Genomic DNA, 19,026 nt, shown 5'->3' with positions numbered 1-19,026 from the left:
TTTCTGTCTTAAAATGGTGATAATCCCCTTGGTTCCCTTCACTGGGTAAAGGAAATCAGTGCTGTGAAATGCTTGCAATTGAAAAACAGAAAAGGATTCTACCTAAACACAAATGATCCATTATTAAATAACTCACACTCTTATCTTTGGGATAGCCAGCCTAGGACTATAGTCATCTCTCATTTCTTTTTAAAAGTTTTTTTCTTTTAAATATGTTTTTATTTATTTTAGAGAGAGGAAGGGAGAGGGAGAGAAGCATACATCGGCTGCCTCCTCCATGCCCCCTACTAGGGATGGGGCCCACACCCTGGGTGTGGGCCCTGATGGGACTCTAACCAGCAACCTTTTTGGTGCATGAGATATGCTCAGCCAACTGAGCCACACCAATAAGCATTCTCCTTCCTCTAATGAGGTGACTTCCTTTCTTCATTTCCAGGTGCTACAGGCTCTGCAGTGAAATCTGACTCACCTTCTACTTCTAGTATCCCCCCTCTCAGTGAAACGGTATCTGCAGCTTCCTTATTGACGACAACCAATCAGCACTCGTCCACTTTGGGTGGCTTGAACCACAGTGAGGAGATTCCAAATACTACCACCACACAACACAACAGGTGATTTGGGGTGAGGATTGGAGGTTAGAGTTGATAAAGTAGCAGTTGGTGAGAGCTCTTTGGTTTTATCTTATTAATCCTCTACCTGGCACAGGTCACATTAGCTAAGTAGATTCCCTAAAAGCTATGGGAAGTAAAGACGGGAGGATTATTTTCCCTTTTCAACATCCATTCTACCTTTGCTCACTAGCCCTGGCTGACTATTTTGCTGACTGTATTATCTCAGATTTCCTTGGTCCTATATTCTGTCTTATTTTCTTGCTGTATTCTTCTTCTTTTTAAATATGTTTTTATTGATGTTTAGAAAGAGAGGAAGGGAGAGGGATAGAGAGAAACATCAACAAGAAAGAACCATCGACGGGTTGCCTCCTGCATGCCCCCTACTGGGGATTGAGCCTGTAGCCCAGGCAAGTGCCCTGACCAGGAAGTGAACCTGTGACCTCTTGGTTCATGGATGCTCAACCACTGAGCCAAACTGGCCAAGCTCTTGCTGTATTCTTAATTCAAGCTTTAGGTCAGGTGACTATAGCACTGTGTCTTATGACAACCTCTTTTTTTTGTTACAGTACGTTATCTACTCAGCAGAATACCCTTTCGTCATCAACATCTTCTGGGCGTACTTCAACATCCACTCTTTTGGTAAGTATGTTGCTGTAAAAGAATTGTGGGTTTTTTATACTTATAACTATCCAACCATAAGATTCTCCTAAGGGATTCTGAGGTGGCAAAATGATCATTGATCTTGTAAGAAAGGAGTAAAAGGATATTTGAAGTCAAGAGAGGCAAAAAAAATCCAGAAGTGTTGTAAAGCTATGGGCCAATTCTCAAAGCCCTGGAAGTGACTTTTCCTGAATCATTGTGTGACTTTTTTTTAAAACTGAAGCTGGGTGGGGCTTTTGTATGCTACAAGAACTTCTGTAAGAATATCTTTTCAACTGATACAGCCATTTTTATTTATGGTCTGAGATATGCTGAACATGAGTCCTGAAAATAATCAGTGTGAATCTGAGCATCCTGTGAAAGTAGAGATGAGATAAGAGCTTTTGGTCAAAGAACTAATTTCACTGTTGTGATTTATAGCAACTATGTAATTACTCTGAAATGGTAAGGAAGACAACTAACATTTGGGGCTAAGGTGTCTGGTTTGCCAGAAGCCTAGGGGAAGATAATGGGAGCTAAGGCTTTCTAGGAGTCTGTTGTTTCTCAAATATACAATTTCATGTTTAAGTTTATTAGGACTTTTTCCTGTCCCACGACTGGTCTTGTGCTGAACTAATGAAGAGTGTAGGAGAAAAGGCTATTATATATTTTTCACATTTAAACTATCTTTGTCTTGTTATTGGCCAACCAGTGTTAGTTTTGGGGGAATTTGGTTTGTCCCTACTCTCTCTGCTGCTGTTTCTGAACAGTGTAATGGTGTGCAGTGGGCCTTTTGTTACCATTCTTATCAGATGACTCCTAGGGAATGTCTACCTGTAAAGTATTTATTAATTTCTTCTAACTTGGCAGAGGACCCTCTGGTACCATCCCTCAGCCTTTTTAATTGGGAATTTGAGTGATGATATAATCGACAGCAGGGATTATTGATCTTTCCTGACCGGTTAGGCTAATTGCTGTTTCCTCCTCCTCTCTTCCACCGCTCTCTTTTTGAAGCACACAAGCGTGGAGAGTGAGGCGAATCTTCATTCTTCCTCCAGCACTTTCTCCACCACGTCCAGCACAGTCTCTGCACCTCCGCCAGTGGTCAGTGTCTCCTCCAGTCTCAATAGTGGCAGTAGCCTGGGCCTCAACATAGGCAGCAACTCCACTGTCACAGCCTCGACTCGAAGCTCAGTTGCTACAACTTCAGGTAGCCCTGCATAGAAAAGGTGGATGGCATTCCTTTGGGATGAAGGAGAGAAATAATTGTGTGACAGCATAAAAATATAATTTCTTTTTTAGGAAAAGCTCCTCCTAATCTCCCTCCTGGGGTCCCGCCATTGTTGCCTAATCCGTATATTATGGCTCCAGGGCTGTTACATGCCTACCCGGTAAGTGAGACTTTGGGGTCTTCTCCAAAAGATGAAGATAGTGTGCCTACTCTATAAATCTGGCTTCAGGTGGAAGACTATAATTAAAATATAGGATAGATGAGTGGTTGCATGAAAGCAAGGCTTCAATCTTTGTAGTTTTGAGAGAAAAAAATAACAGTTTATAGAGAGGAACGACTAAATGGAGGCCAGGCCCTCTGTTGTATATTTTTTCTGTGAAATACATATTCTCAGTTTCAGAAGCCAAAGGCCAGAATGTCCACCTGATACCCCTTTTAATTTCTTAGAGAATTATTTTCTCTAGTTGAATTGATTCCCTATCTCTGAGGGTCTTTGCTGGAACTTTGGTCAGACCAACGTTTCCAACTCCATTGGGTCTACCTGAAAATGGGTGGCTGACAGTAGTAGCTTTTTGTAAACGGGGTTGAGGGTAGAAATAGGTGACATCTGTAATACTGTAAAAACTTTTATTTAAATTTTAAAAATTCTTTTAAATTGGTTTTGGAGAGAGAGGAAGGGAGGGACAGAAAAACATCAATGTGAGAGCGAAACATTGTTCGGCTTGGCTGCCTCATAGGGATCAAGCCTGCAGTCTGGTCAGGAGTCAAACCGGCAACCTCTTGGTGTATGGGACGACACCCACACCAGCCCAGGGCTAAGCCATGTTTTGAAAACTGTAAGAGACAGGCTGGTTGAACAGAAAGTAAGAGCAGGCTATTCATGTATGACTTGTGTAAGACACCAGTCTAGTTGAATCACTAGTATGTAACTCAAGGAAAGTTTCAATACCTTTCATGAATCACTTAATCTCTTTGTATTTACTTCTTTCCTCTTAAAGGAAACAATCCGCCTCCTGCTCTTCCCTAAAAATGAGGATGAATGTTCTGTTGATTTACCTTGTTTCCTAGCTCCTTGGTTTGCTAGCATCATGACCAGTCCACATTAGTATTCTTATATGCTTGTATCTTTCAGCCACAAGTATATGGTTATGATGACTTGCAGATGCTTCAGACAAGATTTCCATTGGTGAGTATGTGATGTATGGTTTGGGAAAAGAAAGCAATCTTAAAATTAGTGTTGGGGGGATTATTTTCACATGTTCAGTTGGTAAGTCATAGCTCTTTTCCAACCATTACTTCATACACACACTTTAAGAGATATCAGAGCATGGTGTCTTGGGGAGTGGCTCTAATAGAAGATAACTTAAAAGAAAAATCAGAGTTGTGGCATCTTTGAAGTAAACAAATTTTAGCATTCTATAACGCAGGGTACCTGGAACTCTCAAGATGCTTTCTGTATGTTTCAGACACTTGGAATTCTAGAAAGATCTATTTTCTCAGTAGAAGTAGACGATTGGGGTTAATTATCTACAGGTTTGAGAATATTACTGGTCCTGGTGAACTTGGTGTGTTTTACACTGGGCATACCCGTAGACCTTGCTTGACTGTGCTCATGGCCAGGCAGGGGGGACAGTGTATGCAAGAGTAATTTGGAGTTTGTGCTAGTTCTAGCCAGCCTATTCGGTGGCTGGATAAGTTGCATTACTTCGACATTTTCCTGCCTCTCAGCAGAGAGAATAGTGGCATTGAATCTCTGCTCTTTTAATTCTCTCTTCTAGGATTACTACAGCATCCCATTTCCTGCACCCACCACGCCGCTGACTGGGAGGGATGGTAGCCTGTCCAGCAACCCTTATTCCGGTAGGACTGGGATAGGGCTAAATAAAAGGAGATTGTGTTGAGATTGGTGGCAGAAACCTGATGAGTAGCAGGAAGGGACCCAGTTCAGTTAAGATCTTTGACAGAAATATAGAATGGATGTGATGAATCAGTATTGGTAGATTCAGAATCCTGCTAAAGATGGGCATGTGGCAAGTTTTTCCTTATCTTTTTGTTGTCTCCCTATGATTCCAGATGATATTTTGACATGGTTTTCAGACATTCTCCAGGAAATGCATTGGTTGAACTGGCCGTCCTCTGCTCATCTCTGCTCCTGTACCCTACTCACAGTGGCAGTCTCATTGCCATTACCTTGATTGTCCATAGATAGGCCTTCACTGATCTACCATTTTCTTGACCTATCATTGTTTTTTTGAATCTAGCATGGAGTGTTCCCATGGAGGGAGAGTTGGGGGAGATGAAGTAAGATGAGTAGGCAGGGAAATCATGCAGGAACTTTATTCTGGGAGCCTGTCTCTGCTACAGCATTGCACAGTCATTCGACATTAGTCCTTGACAGCACTGTGCTTGCTGTGTGCTGGGCAGTGCTAAATGGAGCTGCAAAGAAATGTAATTCAAATTTAACAGGATTTTCTGGAATCATGGGAAACCAGAGTAGTAATTCTGCATTGGTGTGGGGGGCTGGAAGAGGCAGGTACATTTAGCCTCTCCTGTCACAGGTGACCTCACAAAGTTTGGCCGTGGGGATGCCTCCTCCCCAGCCCCGGCCACTACCTTGGCCCAACCCCAACAGAACCAGACGCAGACTCACCACACCACGCAGCAGACATTCCTGAACCCGGCGCTGCCTCCTGGCTACAGTTACACCAGCCTGCCATACTACACAGGGGTTCCGGGCCTCCCCAGCACCTTCCAGTATGGGCCTGCTGTGTTCCCTGTGAGTACCTGGGCTTGGTCTTTCCTTGTGGTAAAGTATCCTAAATCCTAGACTATCCTAGGTGCTTTCAAGGACTTTAATAATGGATAAAGCGGAACAGTTTCTCTTTCTGGCCTGGGGGAGGGAGTGGGGCTGGAATTGGGGGTATTGGGATAAGGATTACCTGTTATTAGAATTAGCTAAAGTAGGAATATGATAGCATATAGCTTTACTCCCAGGCTCTCTTCATTCCCTTCTATCACTGCCCTTTTCCCTTCTTTCAACGTACCCTTCTTTCATTTCTTGACTTGACGGATTTTAGAAAGTTGGTAGGGAGCCTATTTCATTCACTAAGTGAACTGTAGTCAGCCTATGTCACAATGGGTAATCATCTGAATGCTTCAGTCCCTGAATGAACAGCGGTAGGGTGAATGGTACTCTGCTGCCATTTCACGGCAGTTCTGGCCTTTTTACTCTTTAGGTGGCTCCTACCTCTTCCAAGCAGCATGGTGTGAATGTCAGTGTGAATGCATCGGCCACCCCTTTCCAACAGCCAAGTGGATATGGGTCTCATGGATACAACACTGGTAAGCTTACCTTGACCCCAGCTGTCAGTGGTGTCTGGGATGTTATTAAATGAGTTTCAAGGAGGAAGACTGTGCTTGATAAAATAAGGCTCTATTGGTGAGGGTGTGCTGCTGCTCATGTGTGATTGTTAATGATTGACTGCCTGTGTGTCTGCCTGAGCAGCCCCCAAAGAGGAGCTTGATACTACACCATATATCACTCATGACGGGGATGGCCTGGAGCATGTATTGGCTATTAGCATCCTGGCTGGCCTAATATTTGGGTGGGAAGCAAGGCAAGGGGCCCCAAGATTTCATTGAGATGTTAATGGAGGCAAGTGTTAATATGGATGGTACCAGTCATACAGAAGGGTCATATTTACCGAATAGAAGGGTTGAATGGTTTCTTTGCTAGTGTGCTGTAGTAGACTGAGCATATATATACCTTTGTAGTACTACTTTTTTTATGTGGCCCCTTTTAAATCCCAAGCTAGGAGACCTAAAATGTGGAGAGAAAGAATTAGGATATGAGTATAGGCATACCTTGGAGATAATGTGGATTCTTTTCCAAACCACCATAATAAAGTGAGTTGTAGTCTTTGATGGTGGATGGTCTTGCCTTCTCTTTCCAAAAAAAATGCAACACTTGTGAGGTGCAATAAAACAAAGTATGCCTGTACTCAATAAAGTGAGAGTTGGACCTTTAGGTTCCTTCACTTGTATGGCTGGGCTCTTTGCAAAATCCATTTGCACATCTGATGGCAGAGAGGGAAATGTTGGAATCTCCTGAATGGGTACTGACCTAAAAGATTCTTAGTCCACTCCTTCCTTTTTCCTGTACCTGACAACCTATACTCCACTTTTGGAGGACAGGGAGTAAGAAAAGGAGTCTTTGAAAAAAACAATTCCATCTACTTTTTTATTGATTTGTAGATGAACATGGGTGTGTGTGTGTGGGGGGAGGATGGGTTTAAGGATTGTACTTCAAAAATCTCTGCTCAGTTATGGTTTCATGATGATTTGGATGGAGCTGCATCTGCATTCTTCACCCTTGTGTGGCCTCCAAGTTGATAAATTGCCCAAGGTTTTAATAATTGGGAAACTCTGAGCTGAGCACAGATGGCAGTTGGTCTGGGAACTAACAGCCAGGTGGAGTTTTGAACTGTGCTGTATGACTTAGGTCAAGATTTAAACTCAAGAAATCCCGAGGCACCCATTGAGATTTAATACCTAGGACCCCTGGTGGCTATTCCTCTCACTGAGCACGATCCACCCTAATCCTTGGGGAAGTATTATAAGGTCTTTGGTTTGGAATGACCCCATTCCAAGATTAGATTTAAGTTTTAGCTGGACCAGGTTCAGGAATAGCAAACCTGGTTCTGGAAATTGGAGCTTCTTACCTCCCTTAGGATTTCAGAAACACTCTAACAGCCCTTTTGAGAACCCCCAGTTCCCAGCCCCACAGAAGGTTGTCATCCCGTTCCTCATCAATCTCTAAATTCATTTATTTTTATGTATTTGATTCCTTTTAGGAAGAAAATATCCACCCCCTTACAAGCATTTCTGGACGGCAGAGAGCTAATTTGGCCCAAGGCTGGGGGCTCTGTTTTGTGTGTGTGTATAAATTTGCACTGAAGTCTTGTTTCAGAAACCAGACCACTGAGGAGAGCCTGCTGATCTGAGGCCATGGCCTGCGTGGCTTGGGGAAATGAGTTGGTGGATACCTTCTGGGCTTTTGAACTTGCCCTTCCCCCAGTTCCCTCTCCCCCATGTGTCTGACCCTGTCTTACCCATTTCGAGTTCAAGCGGTGCAGCACCTCCGAAGCATCAATGCACACACCTGCTGTTGCTTTTGTTTTCTGGAAGGCATGTAGTTTCAACTTGTAACAAAAAATATTTGTAGTCTTCAATAAACTGTGGTATTTCTTTAGCTAACTCTGGCGTTCTTTCCGTGCATGTCTTTCTGGACACTAGGATCCAATGTTGTGCAGTGGATGAAGGGTGGAGGGTGGCCTTTTCAATCAAACTCCAGCATAGCCAAAGAACTGGTAACTTTTCAGTATGGTGATTTTTATGAAGGTGGGGGAGGGGAAACAGTCTCAGTTTCCAACCTGTTGATTGGTTGGTAAAGACAGTTATTTGTAGAAAATCCCTGATTCTCCATGCTTATTATAGCTCTTCACTTTTTATTTAGATCTTCCCCTTGCCTCTGACATAAGCAGGGGGGGGCGGGGGGAGGAAAAAAGGTTTAGTGTCATGTCATGGTGAAAGGTAGAAGGGATGGTGTTCAGAGCTGTTGTTGGAGAAGTATCTTCAAGGCTTAATTTTCACATTTGGTTCCCTCAGGCCAAGTGGCTGGTTGAGATCTGATAGAGTTTTGAGGGACCAGCCAGTTGATGACTCAGGCTGTGGAAACTGTGCTAGCCTGGAGCATTGTTCTTAGTCCCTTCAGGGATTGTGGAATATTAGTGTTTTGCACTCGTGGGTGTAGCTAATGATGTGTGGGAGAGGTTTGGTTAGACATCCTTGACTATAGAAATTCTAATCCCCATTCAATCCAACTAGTACACCACCAGCCCTTTGTTTACAGTTAACTTGCACAGTGAGACCACCATTCTTGGTTAATTGGAAACCCCTATATTACTTCCTTTGTTCCTAGCCCGCTGGAGTAATTTTGTCCTGGGGGTGTAACCAACTTTCCAAGGGAGAGAGTGGTTCTTGGTTCTGGGTTCTCCTCCCTGTTGTCCACATGGTGTTAGTATGATCATCATGTTTGGGAGTCGGATATAGAAGGGGATTTTGACTCTTGGAAGGAAAACAAGAGATCTCGAGCCTGAGGAGCTTTCTAATAAATGGTAAAGGGTAGGTAGGGACCTCTAATGCTTACACTGAGGCTATTATGGCAACTACAAGAAGAAATCTCTTTTTCCCCCTGTATTTCCAGTCTCTTTATCCAATATCCAACTTAAAGCCTCTGGACTGTAAGCTGGTTTTTAGCTAGTCCAGCCTCTGAAAAGAGTGAGACCAAGTAGGGACACATTGAAACGAAATTGCTCCTTACCACCCAGTTTGAGAGTCAAGTTAGCCATTTCTTCCATTTGTGTGGGATGACCAAGGGGTCTCAGCAAGCTGTTTGAGTCTTTGCAGTAAAATTAAATCATTATCTCATTTTCCTAAAGAAATGTTCTATTTATATCCTGTCTGTTCCACTTTACTCAAACCTTCCATATAAACCTCGTCAACATAGCCTTTTTCATACAAAAAATAAGCTTGTGTTTTCAAGTTAGGCCTACTGCCGGTGATTTACCAGATGGGCTCCTGGGATTTGAAGAAAGGGAAGGGGAAAAATACTCAATCAGGTCATAATATTGTCCCTTTCACTTTAGTGCCTAGAAAGCATGGAGTTGATACTTTGGACACGGGGAAGTATTTTCTCATGCTTGCTTTCTGTAGTTCTGTTCTTTTTCCTAGTTGGTGTTTGCTCCTCCCTGGAACTATCTGGACTTGTGATGTGGGAGGGGTTTCCAGGTTAAGATGCCACTTCTATTGGGAAGATTCTAAAGTGGCTGTCTAAGGTGGGCTTAACTTTTGATGGCTGCCTTTGTCCTAGACATTGGGAGGATTTGGGTTCTGGAGTTTGAAGGGGGATTGCTGCTGAATTGCGGGTGAATGGAGGATTCTTCATTTGTGATTTGGTCACTTCAGTATAGTGTTTTTTAAAAACTCTTCTGTCAAAGTAATCCTAACAGCAAAGGAGAAGTATCCAAGGACATAGACTAAAATACAAAGTTTTTCTGAAGTTTCATTTTATCTCAATTCATGAGAACTAATATATCTTTTAAAATCATGCTTTAAATTCCTAGTTAAATTTGAGTTACTTGACCTCAAATCTTTGCATACAATTTTAGTAAGATAAGATGCTGGATTAGCTTACCTGATGGCTTTTTTCCTATATCCTTAACCTTTTGCCCCAGGAGATAGACTATGTGTATTTCAGTTGAAGGAGTATAAATTAAAATGAGGACTTGTATTACTTTGGTTTCCTTTAAGTTGTAGTGGTGGTAGAGTTTTTCAAAAGGAAACATGTGAGTTGTTAGAGTATGGACTGAAGCCTTTATCTCATGGAGAAGCTAAAGTTGTAAACTAGAGTAGCATTTAGGTTTTGTGTTCCACCAAGACTGCAGGAGACAGCCTATTCCTATAGGCCTTCCTCATTCCCCTTCCCTTAAAATGCGTAGATGGATCTTCATCTTTATGCCAGCTCGTAAGTACACAGCCTGGAAGCTCCAAGACTGGAGAAGCTGGACTGAGTGAGCTGAAGCTCTGAGAATAAAAGTACTCTGGAGGTGGAATTGAACTGCTTCTCTCGTACTTACCTTATGCTGTGAAAGCATGGATTTTGAGCCCAGGAGTGCCTCTTCATGAACAGGAAAAGAGCCAGAGTACCGTCTTCTGGAGCAGGACTGAGTGCATTTAGGGTGGATTGACTTGAAATGGACATTATAAGTGTAATACATTCCTGTTGGGCTTTGCTACCGAGGTATTTTGAAAACTATGTACTAGTGAGTTTGGCTATTTCCCCTTGTCCCCCCAAAACCCACTCACCTCACTCTCACAATATACTCAGTACACACCTGGAAATGACAAGAAAACCCTTCGCTAGCCTTTGTGTCATGAGCTCTTATCCCTCAAGACTGACCTGAAGTTGGAAAAACAGACCAAAATTCCCTTGCCGTGCTCTAGCTAGAAAGACTTCACATGTCACTCACCACCTCCCAGGGGGAGGGATCAGGCAGCTAGCTGAGCTAATCCTCCTCTGTTTCCTCCTCCCCCAGGTGTCTCAGTCACCTCCAGTAACACGGGCGTGCCAGATATCTCGGGTTCTGTGTACTCCAAAACCCAGGTAGGTGCCTGACTCTGGATGGAAGTGGAAAAAGAGAGACAGACATAGAGAAGATGGAGTTGCATTGATAGAAGTGAGCAGGAACAGCCCTAACACCTGTGAGCAAGTGTCAGGAAACCCATTCTACTAGCAAATGATTCATCTTTAGACTTGAGTTTCTCAAGGAAGCTTAAATTTAGTCTTCAGGGAGGGAGAGAACAAACGAGAAATGTCATAGGAAGGTTGGAAAATTGTAATGTGTCATGTGATTTATTGTGTCCTTAACTTACGCACACCCAAACTTTTCATAACTTTCAAAGAGAATGAATGTGGAATGAAGGGAAGTAAGTCCATTCCCTTCTTTCTAAGTATATCTATAATAAAGAGTGGGAAAGGAGTGGGCAAAGCCCATGTCAATAACTAAAGTGAAGCATTTGCATTATCCACAGATTTTTTTTTTGGTTTTTTTTTTCTCTCCCACCACCATAAATTTAAAGTTTGATATAAAGCATTAGGAGTTATAGTGGAGTGCTTCATGGTCAAGACCTTTAACACTAAAGATAACTCAGCATTTCTTTTGAAAAAAATCCGTGGAGTTCCTATTCCTGCCCAACTCCAGAGAGAGGGGTGCTAAGGAGTAGTCAGCAGATTTCACTGTTTGTATATGACAGATTTTACAAAGTGCTTTCACATCCAGCTTCTCATTTGGTCCTTAACAACTAAGCATCCCTGTTTTATATATGAGAACAAGCTGAGAGAGTAATTTTCTCAGGGCCACACAGCCATTAAAGTGCAGAGCTGAGACTGAGACGTGAATATCTGACTTCAGGTGCAGCATTCCTTCTGTGACACCATGCTGCTTTTTGAGGGTGGGAGAGCTTGGGCTCAAATCCTCAGGATTCATTGCTGATCCCTTTTACTCTCTCCTCCCATCCTCCTGCATAGCAATCCTTTGAGAAACAAGGTTTTCATTCCGGTACTCCTGCTGCCTCCTTCAACTTGCCTTCAGCCCTAGGAAGTGGGGGGCCCATCAATCCAGCCACAGCTGCTGCCTACCCACCTGCCCCCTTTATGCACATTCTGACCCCCCATCAGCAGCCGCACTCCCAGATCCTTCACCATCACCTACAGCAGGATGGCCAGGTAATAGCCCTCCCTTTCTCCTTTCTCTTCCTCTTCCTTCTTATCCCTTAAAACTGCCTCCCCTTTCCTTTTCTTACCCTTCCTCACCACCACCTCCACCCAATTCTCCCCAGCGCCAGCCATGGGCACACAGCACATTACAGACACAAGCGCACATAACACGAGCGGCCGGCAAAGGAGATGTCAGAGAAGGGGCCAGACTGAAACCTAATTCTGCCCAGTTCCTTGGTGCCTTTCTTCTCCACCTCCTCCCATATCACAGTTTTCCTCATCCCATCAGACCTGGGTCACACCTTCCCTCTTCCCTCTCCCAGCCCTCCCCCGTCCCTCACATTATAGCTTTCCCTTCTAATAATGGTGGAGTTCTATTGTCAAAGTTTGTCCCTTTATTTTCCATATATCCTGGTTCTGCCTCAGCTACCATATTTGCAGATGATTCTCTGTTGCCAGCGCCAGCAGGAGGAGCAGGTAATGAAACTGAATGATATGCTTGAACCCACTCCTTTTCAGTCCCCATTACACCTCCACAGCCTTAGGGAATTTGAGAAAAGTTTGCACGATCACAAATCGGGATACACAAACACGAACACCTTGCTGAGCTCTCTGGCCTCCCATCCTCTCTTGTCCTCCCCTCCTCAATGCTCTCTTTCTTTCTGCCCTTCCCACCTCTGGGAACACTTGGTTACTGCAATGGAAAGGATTCTTGGGGCAGCATCTGAAGCCTGGGCCTTGAGGCTGTCTCTCCACCTTACCTGTAATGGGCTCACAGATACGATACATGTGGCAGGGGTGGGGAGCCATGGGATGGTACAAGTGACCTCTCCTCCACCATAGGTGCCTGGGGAGCTGGAATAAGGGCTTCTTTGCTCTCAAAGGCAGCTTTCCAAATGAGGCCTTCCTGGGGATTAATGAAAATGAAATCGCTTGTGATCGCTCATCTTCAAGAGGCCATAATTCTCTCTAGAGAGTTGCCTTTTCTCAGAGCAGGGGAAGGAGGGGAGGAGACGGTACAATTGAAAATGAGTAGAACTGATTCACTGTCTAATCTCTGAAGGTATCTTGCCCTCTTTTCATCTTTCCCCTGTTTAAAGGGTTTTTTGCGGGGATTTTTGCTGCTTTTTGTTTGTGTTTTGTTTTTGTTTTGTTTTTGTGGTCAGAGGTGCTTTAGCAGCCATATAAACCAAATTTTCTGTGGTTGAGAAGCTTCAGAATAGTTTCTAAGCAAGGGGAATGGGAAAGCAAGATGATTTCCAAATCTCCACCTGAAGATGTCACAAATGTGTCACACTAACTAGACACCTTTTTCCTCCCCGTCATCCTCCCACTCCCTGCAGACGGGCAGCGGGCAACGTAGCCAGACCAGCTCCATCCCGCAGAAGCCCCAGACCAACAAGTCTGCCTACAACAGCTACAGCTGGGGGGCCAACTGAGGCCCCGGCCTCTTCCTGGTCCCATCTTCTGAGAGGGCTTCTCAGCCTGGCAACTGTGGAAACAGCATCAAAGAGAGGAATGTGGAGGGGTTCCGCTGCCCCACCCTCACCCCCAGTGGCCCACCCCATGCCTCAGCTCCATGTCTGTTCATTCCCATACCATCCCCACTCTGTTGTATGTATTATAGGATTTGTATTTTCACTCCCCCCCCCCCCCTTTCCTTTCCTCCTTCCCCCTTGCATTCAAGATTATGAAATTTTGCTGTGGGCCCTGCCCTTCCTTTTCCTCCTGTTCACCCTGGTGGTGTATGGGTGAGGTGGGGAGGGGGGAACCCCCAAATATATATCAGCCCAACAGCCCTATGTCTCCTCCTTTATTATTAGGAAGCAAAACAACAACAAAAAATGGCGTCATGAATATGAACAGCATTGTCAGATGGATTAGTTGAAGTGGTTTTTTTTTTTTTTTTTTGTACTGTGTCTTCAAATTTAATGGATTAATGTGTCTTGTATATATAAAAAGAAAACATCTACCTTCAGCCTCTGCCCATTCTTGCTCCGTCTAGGACATCCTCAGTCTCGCGGATGACCAGCTTGGTGAATAAGTATTACTGTACCAACTGGGCCTCTTCTAGCAGGCCCCGAAGGCAGTGGAATAAAATGAAATCTTCATCCTTTAAGAACAACTCTGACCTTAATGATTTAGTATTGTGCCCTTGAGGGGATTCTCTTCCCTTCTCCCCTAAGAATTTCACAGCCTGTTGCCTGGAAAGAACCACCTCAAATCTTCATTTCCTTCAAAAACTGCTACATATACGGCACATTTCAGGCAGTAAAGGGAGTGGGAGAGTGGATATTGGGTGGAAAGGGAGAGGATTAAGAAGGAGCTGAAAGAAATGCCTTTGTAAAGTCAAAGTATAATTTAGCTGAGTCCAAGCAAGTGAATTGCAAAGTCGGGCAACATGCACTGTGTACTGGAAAAACTGAAGTTTGGGGCCAAATTTTCCTAGAAGTAGTTCTTGCTGCTTGAGTGGTTTCATTCTCCATAGCTATACCCAAACCCCTAAAAAGGAGTCTAGAGGAAGGCCAGGGATGAGATGGGGGTAGGAGTGCAGGAGGGAGAGGCTTTGAAAGCCATGAATGATAGGGAAAGGGGGGGATACTTAAGAGCCCCAAATTATTTCTTCTCTTCGAGACTCCACTAGATTTCCCTTGGTCTCTCACAAAGCCTTTATTCTGCTGGTTGTAAAGCCTGCATAGAAAAACTAAAAGGATCCTTTATGGTGATTAAGCTCCTTAGCTGGAGAGAGTAAGTGCATGTGTCCCCACGTCTAACTCCCCTTAGGTCCGGGGAGTTGGGTACTGAAGGAGCTTGATGAAATATTTTGTCCATCCCACTCAGACTTCACTGAGGCCAGCCAAGAAGGCGCCCGGTGGTGTCGGATGGGGGACTGAACCGGGGTGGTGACCGGCGGTGAGGGCGGGCGCGGGACCGGTTCATTTGTGCGGATGGGCTGCTCTCTGGCGGCTTTATCGGCACCATTAAACCCTCGCGATACCGTATTGGGCCGGGTTGGTCGACAGGAGAGAGAATTGGCTTAGGAGAGAGGTGATCGTTGGAAGATGAAAATTCAGGACGCCCACGACCAGAAAAAAAACGAACTGTTGCTGCGAAATGAAAACCTTTCGCATATGAGAGGCCCGTCTGCCCCGCCCCCTCCGCGTCCTGCTCACGGCCGTTTTACGACGGGGTGTCGATCGCAGGTTTGCTTTCCGGCAGCGTAAGCTGACTCTTCGCTTAATTTCCGACGGCGTAGCCCCGGCTTTCCTCCCGGTGTGAATGGGCCTCAGGTGGGCTTTGGAGGTTCGAATCCCAATACGGGAATGAGCCTCTTTGACCTCTTTCGGGGCTTTTTCGGCTTTTCTGGACCTCGGAGGTGAGAATGGATCCGGGTCGGACAAGGGAGCGGGGGGGTCTTCTGAGGGGAGCTTGACCTCTGACACCGTATATTTGGAAAAACATCTGTCTCCACTCCAACTCCTGTGGAGAGAACAGAAGTCACAACACTGAACACTCACCCGCGACAGTAACCAAGGCGGTCGTTAGGAGGAAAAGCAACAGCTTAAGCCTGTCTCCACTCCGGGGTGATGCGACAGGGCCCGGGCGGGGAAGACAGTGGGCCTTCGGGTGGAGGCCGGTGAGCCAGTGAGCAGGACCTTGGGGGGAGGGAGGGGCGGTGTTTGGGAGGGGTCGCGAGGTGAGGACTGCCTGATTAAAAACAATACCCCGATGGCCAGTCTTCTAATCCTCACACCAGCTCCCCAGACACCTGTTCTTGTCCCACTTTGCTACCCATGAGTTGATTTTCTGGTTTAAGCTATAAAGTGGGTATGTGAGTGCTGAAATTTTGGTGGCCAATCTGCCTCCACCCCAGCCACAGAGATCCCTTTTTTGGAGGGATGACTCGAGATGAAGATGAGGATGACGATGAAGAAGAAGGAGGAGCCACCTGGGGCCCTGGGAGCTCGAGGTTTGAGGGTCCCCAACCCCCTGAGGAATTTGGCTTCGGCTTCAGCTTCACCCCTGGAGGAGGGATGCGTTTCCACGACAACTTCGGCTTTGATGAGCTAGTACGGGATTTTAATAACATCTTCAGCGAGATGGGGGCCTGGACCTTGCCTTCCCGTCCTCCTGGTGTGTGGCTGCCCCTGAGGGAGAACCTATGGTTTCTACTGGGTTGGTGGGTGAAATAAAGAGCCTGCCGAAAGTAGTTGGTGGGTGGGAAGTATGAGAAGACTGATGATTTCAAGGGGGATTAAGAGATCCCAAGCCCTTTCCCTCCCCCAGCATCCATACACTTGCCATCTTTCTGCAGAACTTCCAGGTCCTGAGTCAGAGACACCTAGTGAGAGATTGCAGGAGGGACAGACACTTCGGGACTCGATGCTTAAGTATCCAGATAGTCACCAACACAGGATCTTTGGGGGGGTCTTGGAGAGTGATGCAAGAACTGACTCTCCAAAACCAGCACCAGACTGGGGCTCCCAGAGACCTTTTCATAGGGTGAGTACATCTGAGCCGGAAATGAAAGCCTATGGGAGACACCTAATAGAGTGCGAAAAATAAAATCCTTGTTGGAATCTAACAGACTTGGGTTGAAATACTGGGCCCTCCACTTAGTGTATTTATCTGTTTCCTATATTAAGCTGCTTGTAGTATTTTCTCTGGGGGAAAATAGGACTTCTGCTTTTTCTTTTAAAAAAACAAACGAAACACTGGTCTGTGTGATTCTTGGACAAGACAGGATTATTGGGGGAGGTCAGGAAAGTAACAGTTCATTAAGGCTTTCTTTCTTTTCTTTTTTTTAATTTACCATCCCCATTTATTTATTTATTTATTTTGTTTTTTCGATCCTCACCCAAGGATATGTCTTTATTGATTTGAGAGAGAGAGGTGGAGAGGAAGAGAGAGGAACATCAATACTGGTAGGTTGCCTCTGCACACATCCTGATGGGGGATCAAACCTGCAACCTGGGTATGTGACCTGACTGGAAATCGAACCCAAAACCCTTCATTGCAGGGGATGATACTCCAACCAACTGAACCACACCAGCCAGGGCAGAAAGGCTTTTTTGGTAGAAGGATACATAAAACAGCTAGGGAAGAGAGAGAATTAGTAAATAAAGCGATCGTGAATGGGATCATCTCCTGGAGAGAGGTGGTTTTGGAAGTTGGGAATATTTTGGGGTCTGTGACTCCTCAAGTTTCAGATTGAAAGATGTCATTTCATCTCCTTTGGCTTCTGCAGTTTGATGATGTGTGGCCTGTGACCCCCCAGTCTAGAGCCAAAGAGGACAAGGGTGAGTCTGAGAGGACATCTCCAGCCCTCTGTTGTTCTTCAGAAGTTCTCTCTGTTCTCTCTCCCGAAAGTTTCTTCCTGATACACTTGTTCCTTCTTTCCCTTAGACTCTTTCTTTCCTGTTTCTTCTCTCTGTCCTTCTAGATCTTGATTCCCAGGTTTCCCAGGAGGGCCTTGGCCCAGTTCTGCAGCCCCAGCCCAAATCCTATTTCAAGAGTGTCTCTGTGACCAAGATCACTAGGCCAGATGGGGTGAGTTGGGGAGAAGGGTAAAAGGAACTGTGGTTAAGGATGTTTTGGACAGAGGGATCTTTGTAAAGAAACCAGGGACCTCACCTTTAGTGATGTTAAGGATATGGTGGGGGCTTCTCCTTGTAGACAGTAGAGGAGCGCCGGACTGTGGTGGACAGTGAGGGCCGAAAAGAAACCACGGTAATCCATCAAGAAGCAGATGGCAGTCCTAAAGATGGTAAGTGAAGAGTGTGAATCAAAGGGATCCATCTTTTAATTCTTTGGAAAAGGAAAACCCTTACTCTTCTACTTTTTAATATTATTCCCATCCTTTGCCTCTGCCTAGCCATTTAGTGTGTCTATGTGTATCACTTTCTTTCTTAGATCCAGAATCACCAACAGCTCCAGCCCTGGATGATGCCTTTTCCATCCTGGATTTATTCCTAGGTCGTTGGTCCCGGTCTCGATCCCAGTAGCCTTGTTAACCCTCAGAGGCCTTCATGTTCTTCCCACCTCCCACCCTTTTCTCACCATCAATGGGCTTAGCTTCTCCTCCTGTCACCTCAGGGTCTTGGTGTGTGGAACAGTGAATTGGGGGCATGTCAGTATGTCATTCATGCAAACTGACCAATAAAACCCTTATTTATGCTAATTTCTTGGTCTTGGTTTTGTTAAGGTTGTTCCACTTTCTAGCACCATCCAGGGTTTCCTAAATTATCATGGCCCAAAACCGTCTCCTTGTTTCTTAATATTTTGTTCTACTTCTAAAACCCGATTTGATAAGTAAAGATCAGTACCAGTAGAAAATAATTTTCCCCTTGGAGGAGATAGGATATGTAGAGATAATCCCAAGAGCATTTCCAGACACGGATGCATCAGATTCTAAAAAAAAGCAAGAGTGCTTGGAATTGTAGGGGTAACTGCTTCCTTGGTGTGGGATAACTGTGATTGGATAGCTCATGGGATAATTTAAGGAACTACATGGGCAAATATTTCTTCCTTTACTGGTATGCTTTTATTTTTTTATATATGTTAGATAAGCTGTAATTTAGCACAACATTATGGATCTTTTTCTCAGTAAAAAAGTTTTTAGCACCATGGCTTTGAAGAGCAGATCTTCCAGATTTATTTACCTCTTTCCTCAGGAAATCCCACTAAAACGAAAATAAAAGGATTTTTCTAAAGAGGATATATATATATATAATCTATCTCAAGAACAGAGGAGAGGAAATATAGTAATGGAATTTAGTCTTTTCATTCTTTTATCTTTTGATTTGTTGTAGCCAAATTTATCTTTTCACTTATGGTTATTATTTATATTTTTAGAAATCTCTCTTAACCCAAGCTTAAAAGGATACTCCCCTTTATTATCCTCTATGGGTTCTATAGTTTGGCCTTTTACATTTAGGTATTTATTTATTATTAAATATATCTTTATTGATTTCAGAGAGGAAGGGAGAGGGAGAAAGAGATAGAAACATCAATGATGAGAGAGAGTCATCGATCGGCTGCCTCCTGCACGCCCCCTATTGGGGATCAAGCCTACAACCTGGGCATGTGCCCTTGACCAAAATCGAACCCAGGACCCTTCAGTCCGCAGGCAAACGCTCTGTCCCCTCAGTCAAACCGGTTAGGGCTACATTTAGGTTTATAAATCCACCTGGAATTTATCTTCCTAT

General features: G+C 44.6%; 2 protein-coding genes and 1 non-coding gene across 23 annotated transcripts in view; all 3 read left to right on the top strand.

Moving 5' to 3' along the window:
- Positions 1-13,877, top strand: part of UBAP2L (ubiquitin associated protein 2 like) — a 44,943-nt gene extending 31,066 nt beyond the window's left edge. For 6 of the 21 annotated variants that reach the window (XM_059675653.1, XM_059675652.1, XM_059675662.1 and 3 more), the window contains 12 exons: positions 437-611; positions 1,178-1,250; positions 2,265-2,460; positions 2,553-2,641; positions 3,614-3,667; positions 4,260-4,341; positions 5,040-5,257; positions 5,718-5,823; positions 10,638-10,705; positions 11,630-11,827; positions 12,245-12,295; positions 13,162-13,796. In XM_059675653.1, the coding sequence (XP_059531636.1) occupies positions 437-611; positions 1,178-1,250; positions 2,265-2,460; positions 2,553-2,641; positions 3,614-3,667; positions 4,260-4,341; positions 5,040-5,257; positions 5,718-5,823; positions 10,638-10,705; positions 11,630-11,827; positions 12,245-12,295; positions 13,162-13,257 (1,406 nt within the window). In that variant the 3' untranslated portion in view covers positions 13,258-13,796. Of the gene's footprint in view, positions 1-436; positions 612-1,177; positions 1,251-2,264; positions 2,461-2,552; positions 2,642-3,613; positions 3,668-4,259; positions 4,342-5,039; positions 5,258-5,717; positions 5,824-7,334; positions 7,738-10,637; positions 10,706-11,629; positions 11,828-12,244; positions 12,296-13,161; positions 13,797-13,823 lie in introns of those variants that run through there. The other 15 variants (XM_059675666.1, XM_059675660.1, XM_059675664.1 and 12 more) reach the window with 6 other exon arrangements.
- On the top strand, positions 4,061-4,196 carry LOC132221442 (small nucleolar RNA SNORA58). Its single transcript, XR_009449991.1, has one exon. It is a non-coding gene; the product is annotated as a small nucleolar RNA SNORA58 (small nucleolar RNA).
- Positions 13,878-15,034: 1,157 nt separating the features above from the next.
- Positions 15,035-17,999, top strand: HAX1 (HCLS1 associated protein X-1). The gene is made up of 7 exons (XM_059675674.1): positions 15,035-15,194; positions 15,693-15,952; positions 16,134-16,321; positions 17,067-17,118; positions 17,262-17,368; positions 17,495-17,585; positions 17,732-17,999. Exons 1-7 carry the CDS (start codon positions 15,142-15,144, stop codon positions 17,821-17,823), a joined length of 843 nt encoding a protein of 280 aa, XP_059531657.1. The 5' UTR covers positions 15,035-15,141; the 3' UTR covers positions 17,824-17,999.
- Positions 18,000-19,026: the final 1,027 nt, after the last annotated feature.

Source organism: Myotis daubentonii, chromosome 18 (assembly GCF_963259705.1).
Source record: "Myotis daubentonii chromosome 18, mMyoDau2.1, whole genome shotgun sequence".
Lineage (NCBI taxonomy): Eukaryota > Metazoa > Chordata > Mammalia > Chiroptera > Vespertilionidae > Myotis > Myotis daubentonii.
The sequence above is the reverse complement of the archived record's forward strand: the minus strand, read 5'-3'. Positions and strand labels throughout refer to the sequence as shown.

What these genes read in the sequence shown, in the direction of transcription:
- HAX1 (XM_059675674.1), top strand. Translation starts at nt 15,142, where the DNA reads ATGAGCCTCTTTGACCTCTTTCGGGGCTTTTTCGGCTTTTCTGGACCT. An exon ending in GGCTTTTCTGGACCTCGGAG is followed by an intron (nt 15,195 to 15,692) that starts GTGAGAATGGAT and finishes CCTCCACCCCAG; the next exon opens with CCACAGAGATCCCTTTTTTG. An exon ending in AGATCACTAGGCCAGATGGG is followed by an intron (nt 17,369 to 17,494) that starts GTGAGTTGGGGA and finishes TTCTCCTTGTAG; the next exon opens with ACAGTAGAGGAGCGCCGGAC.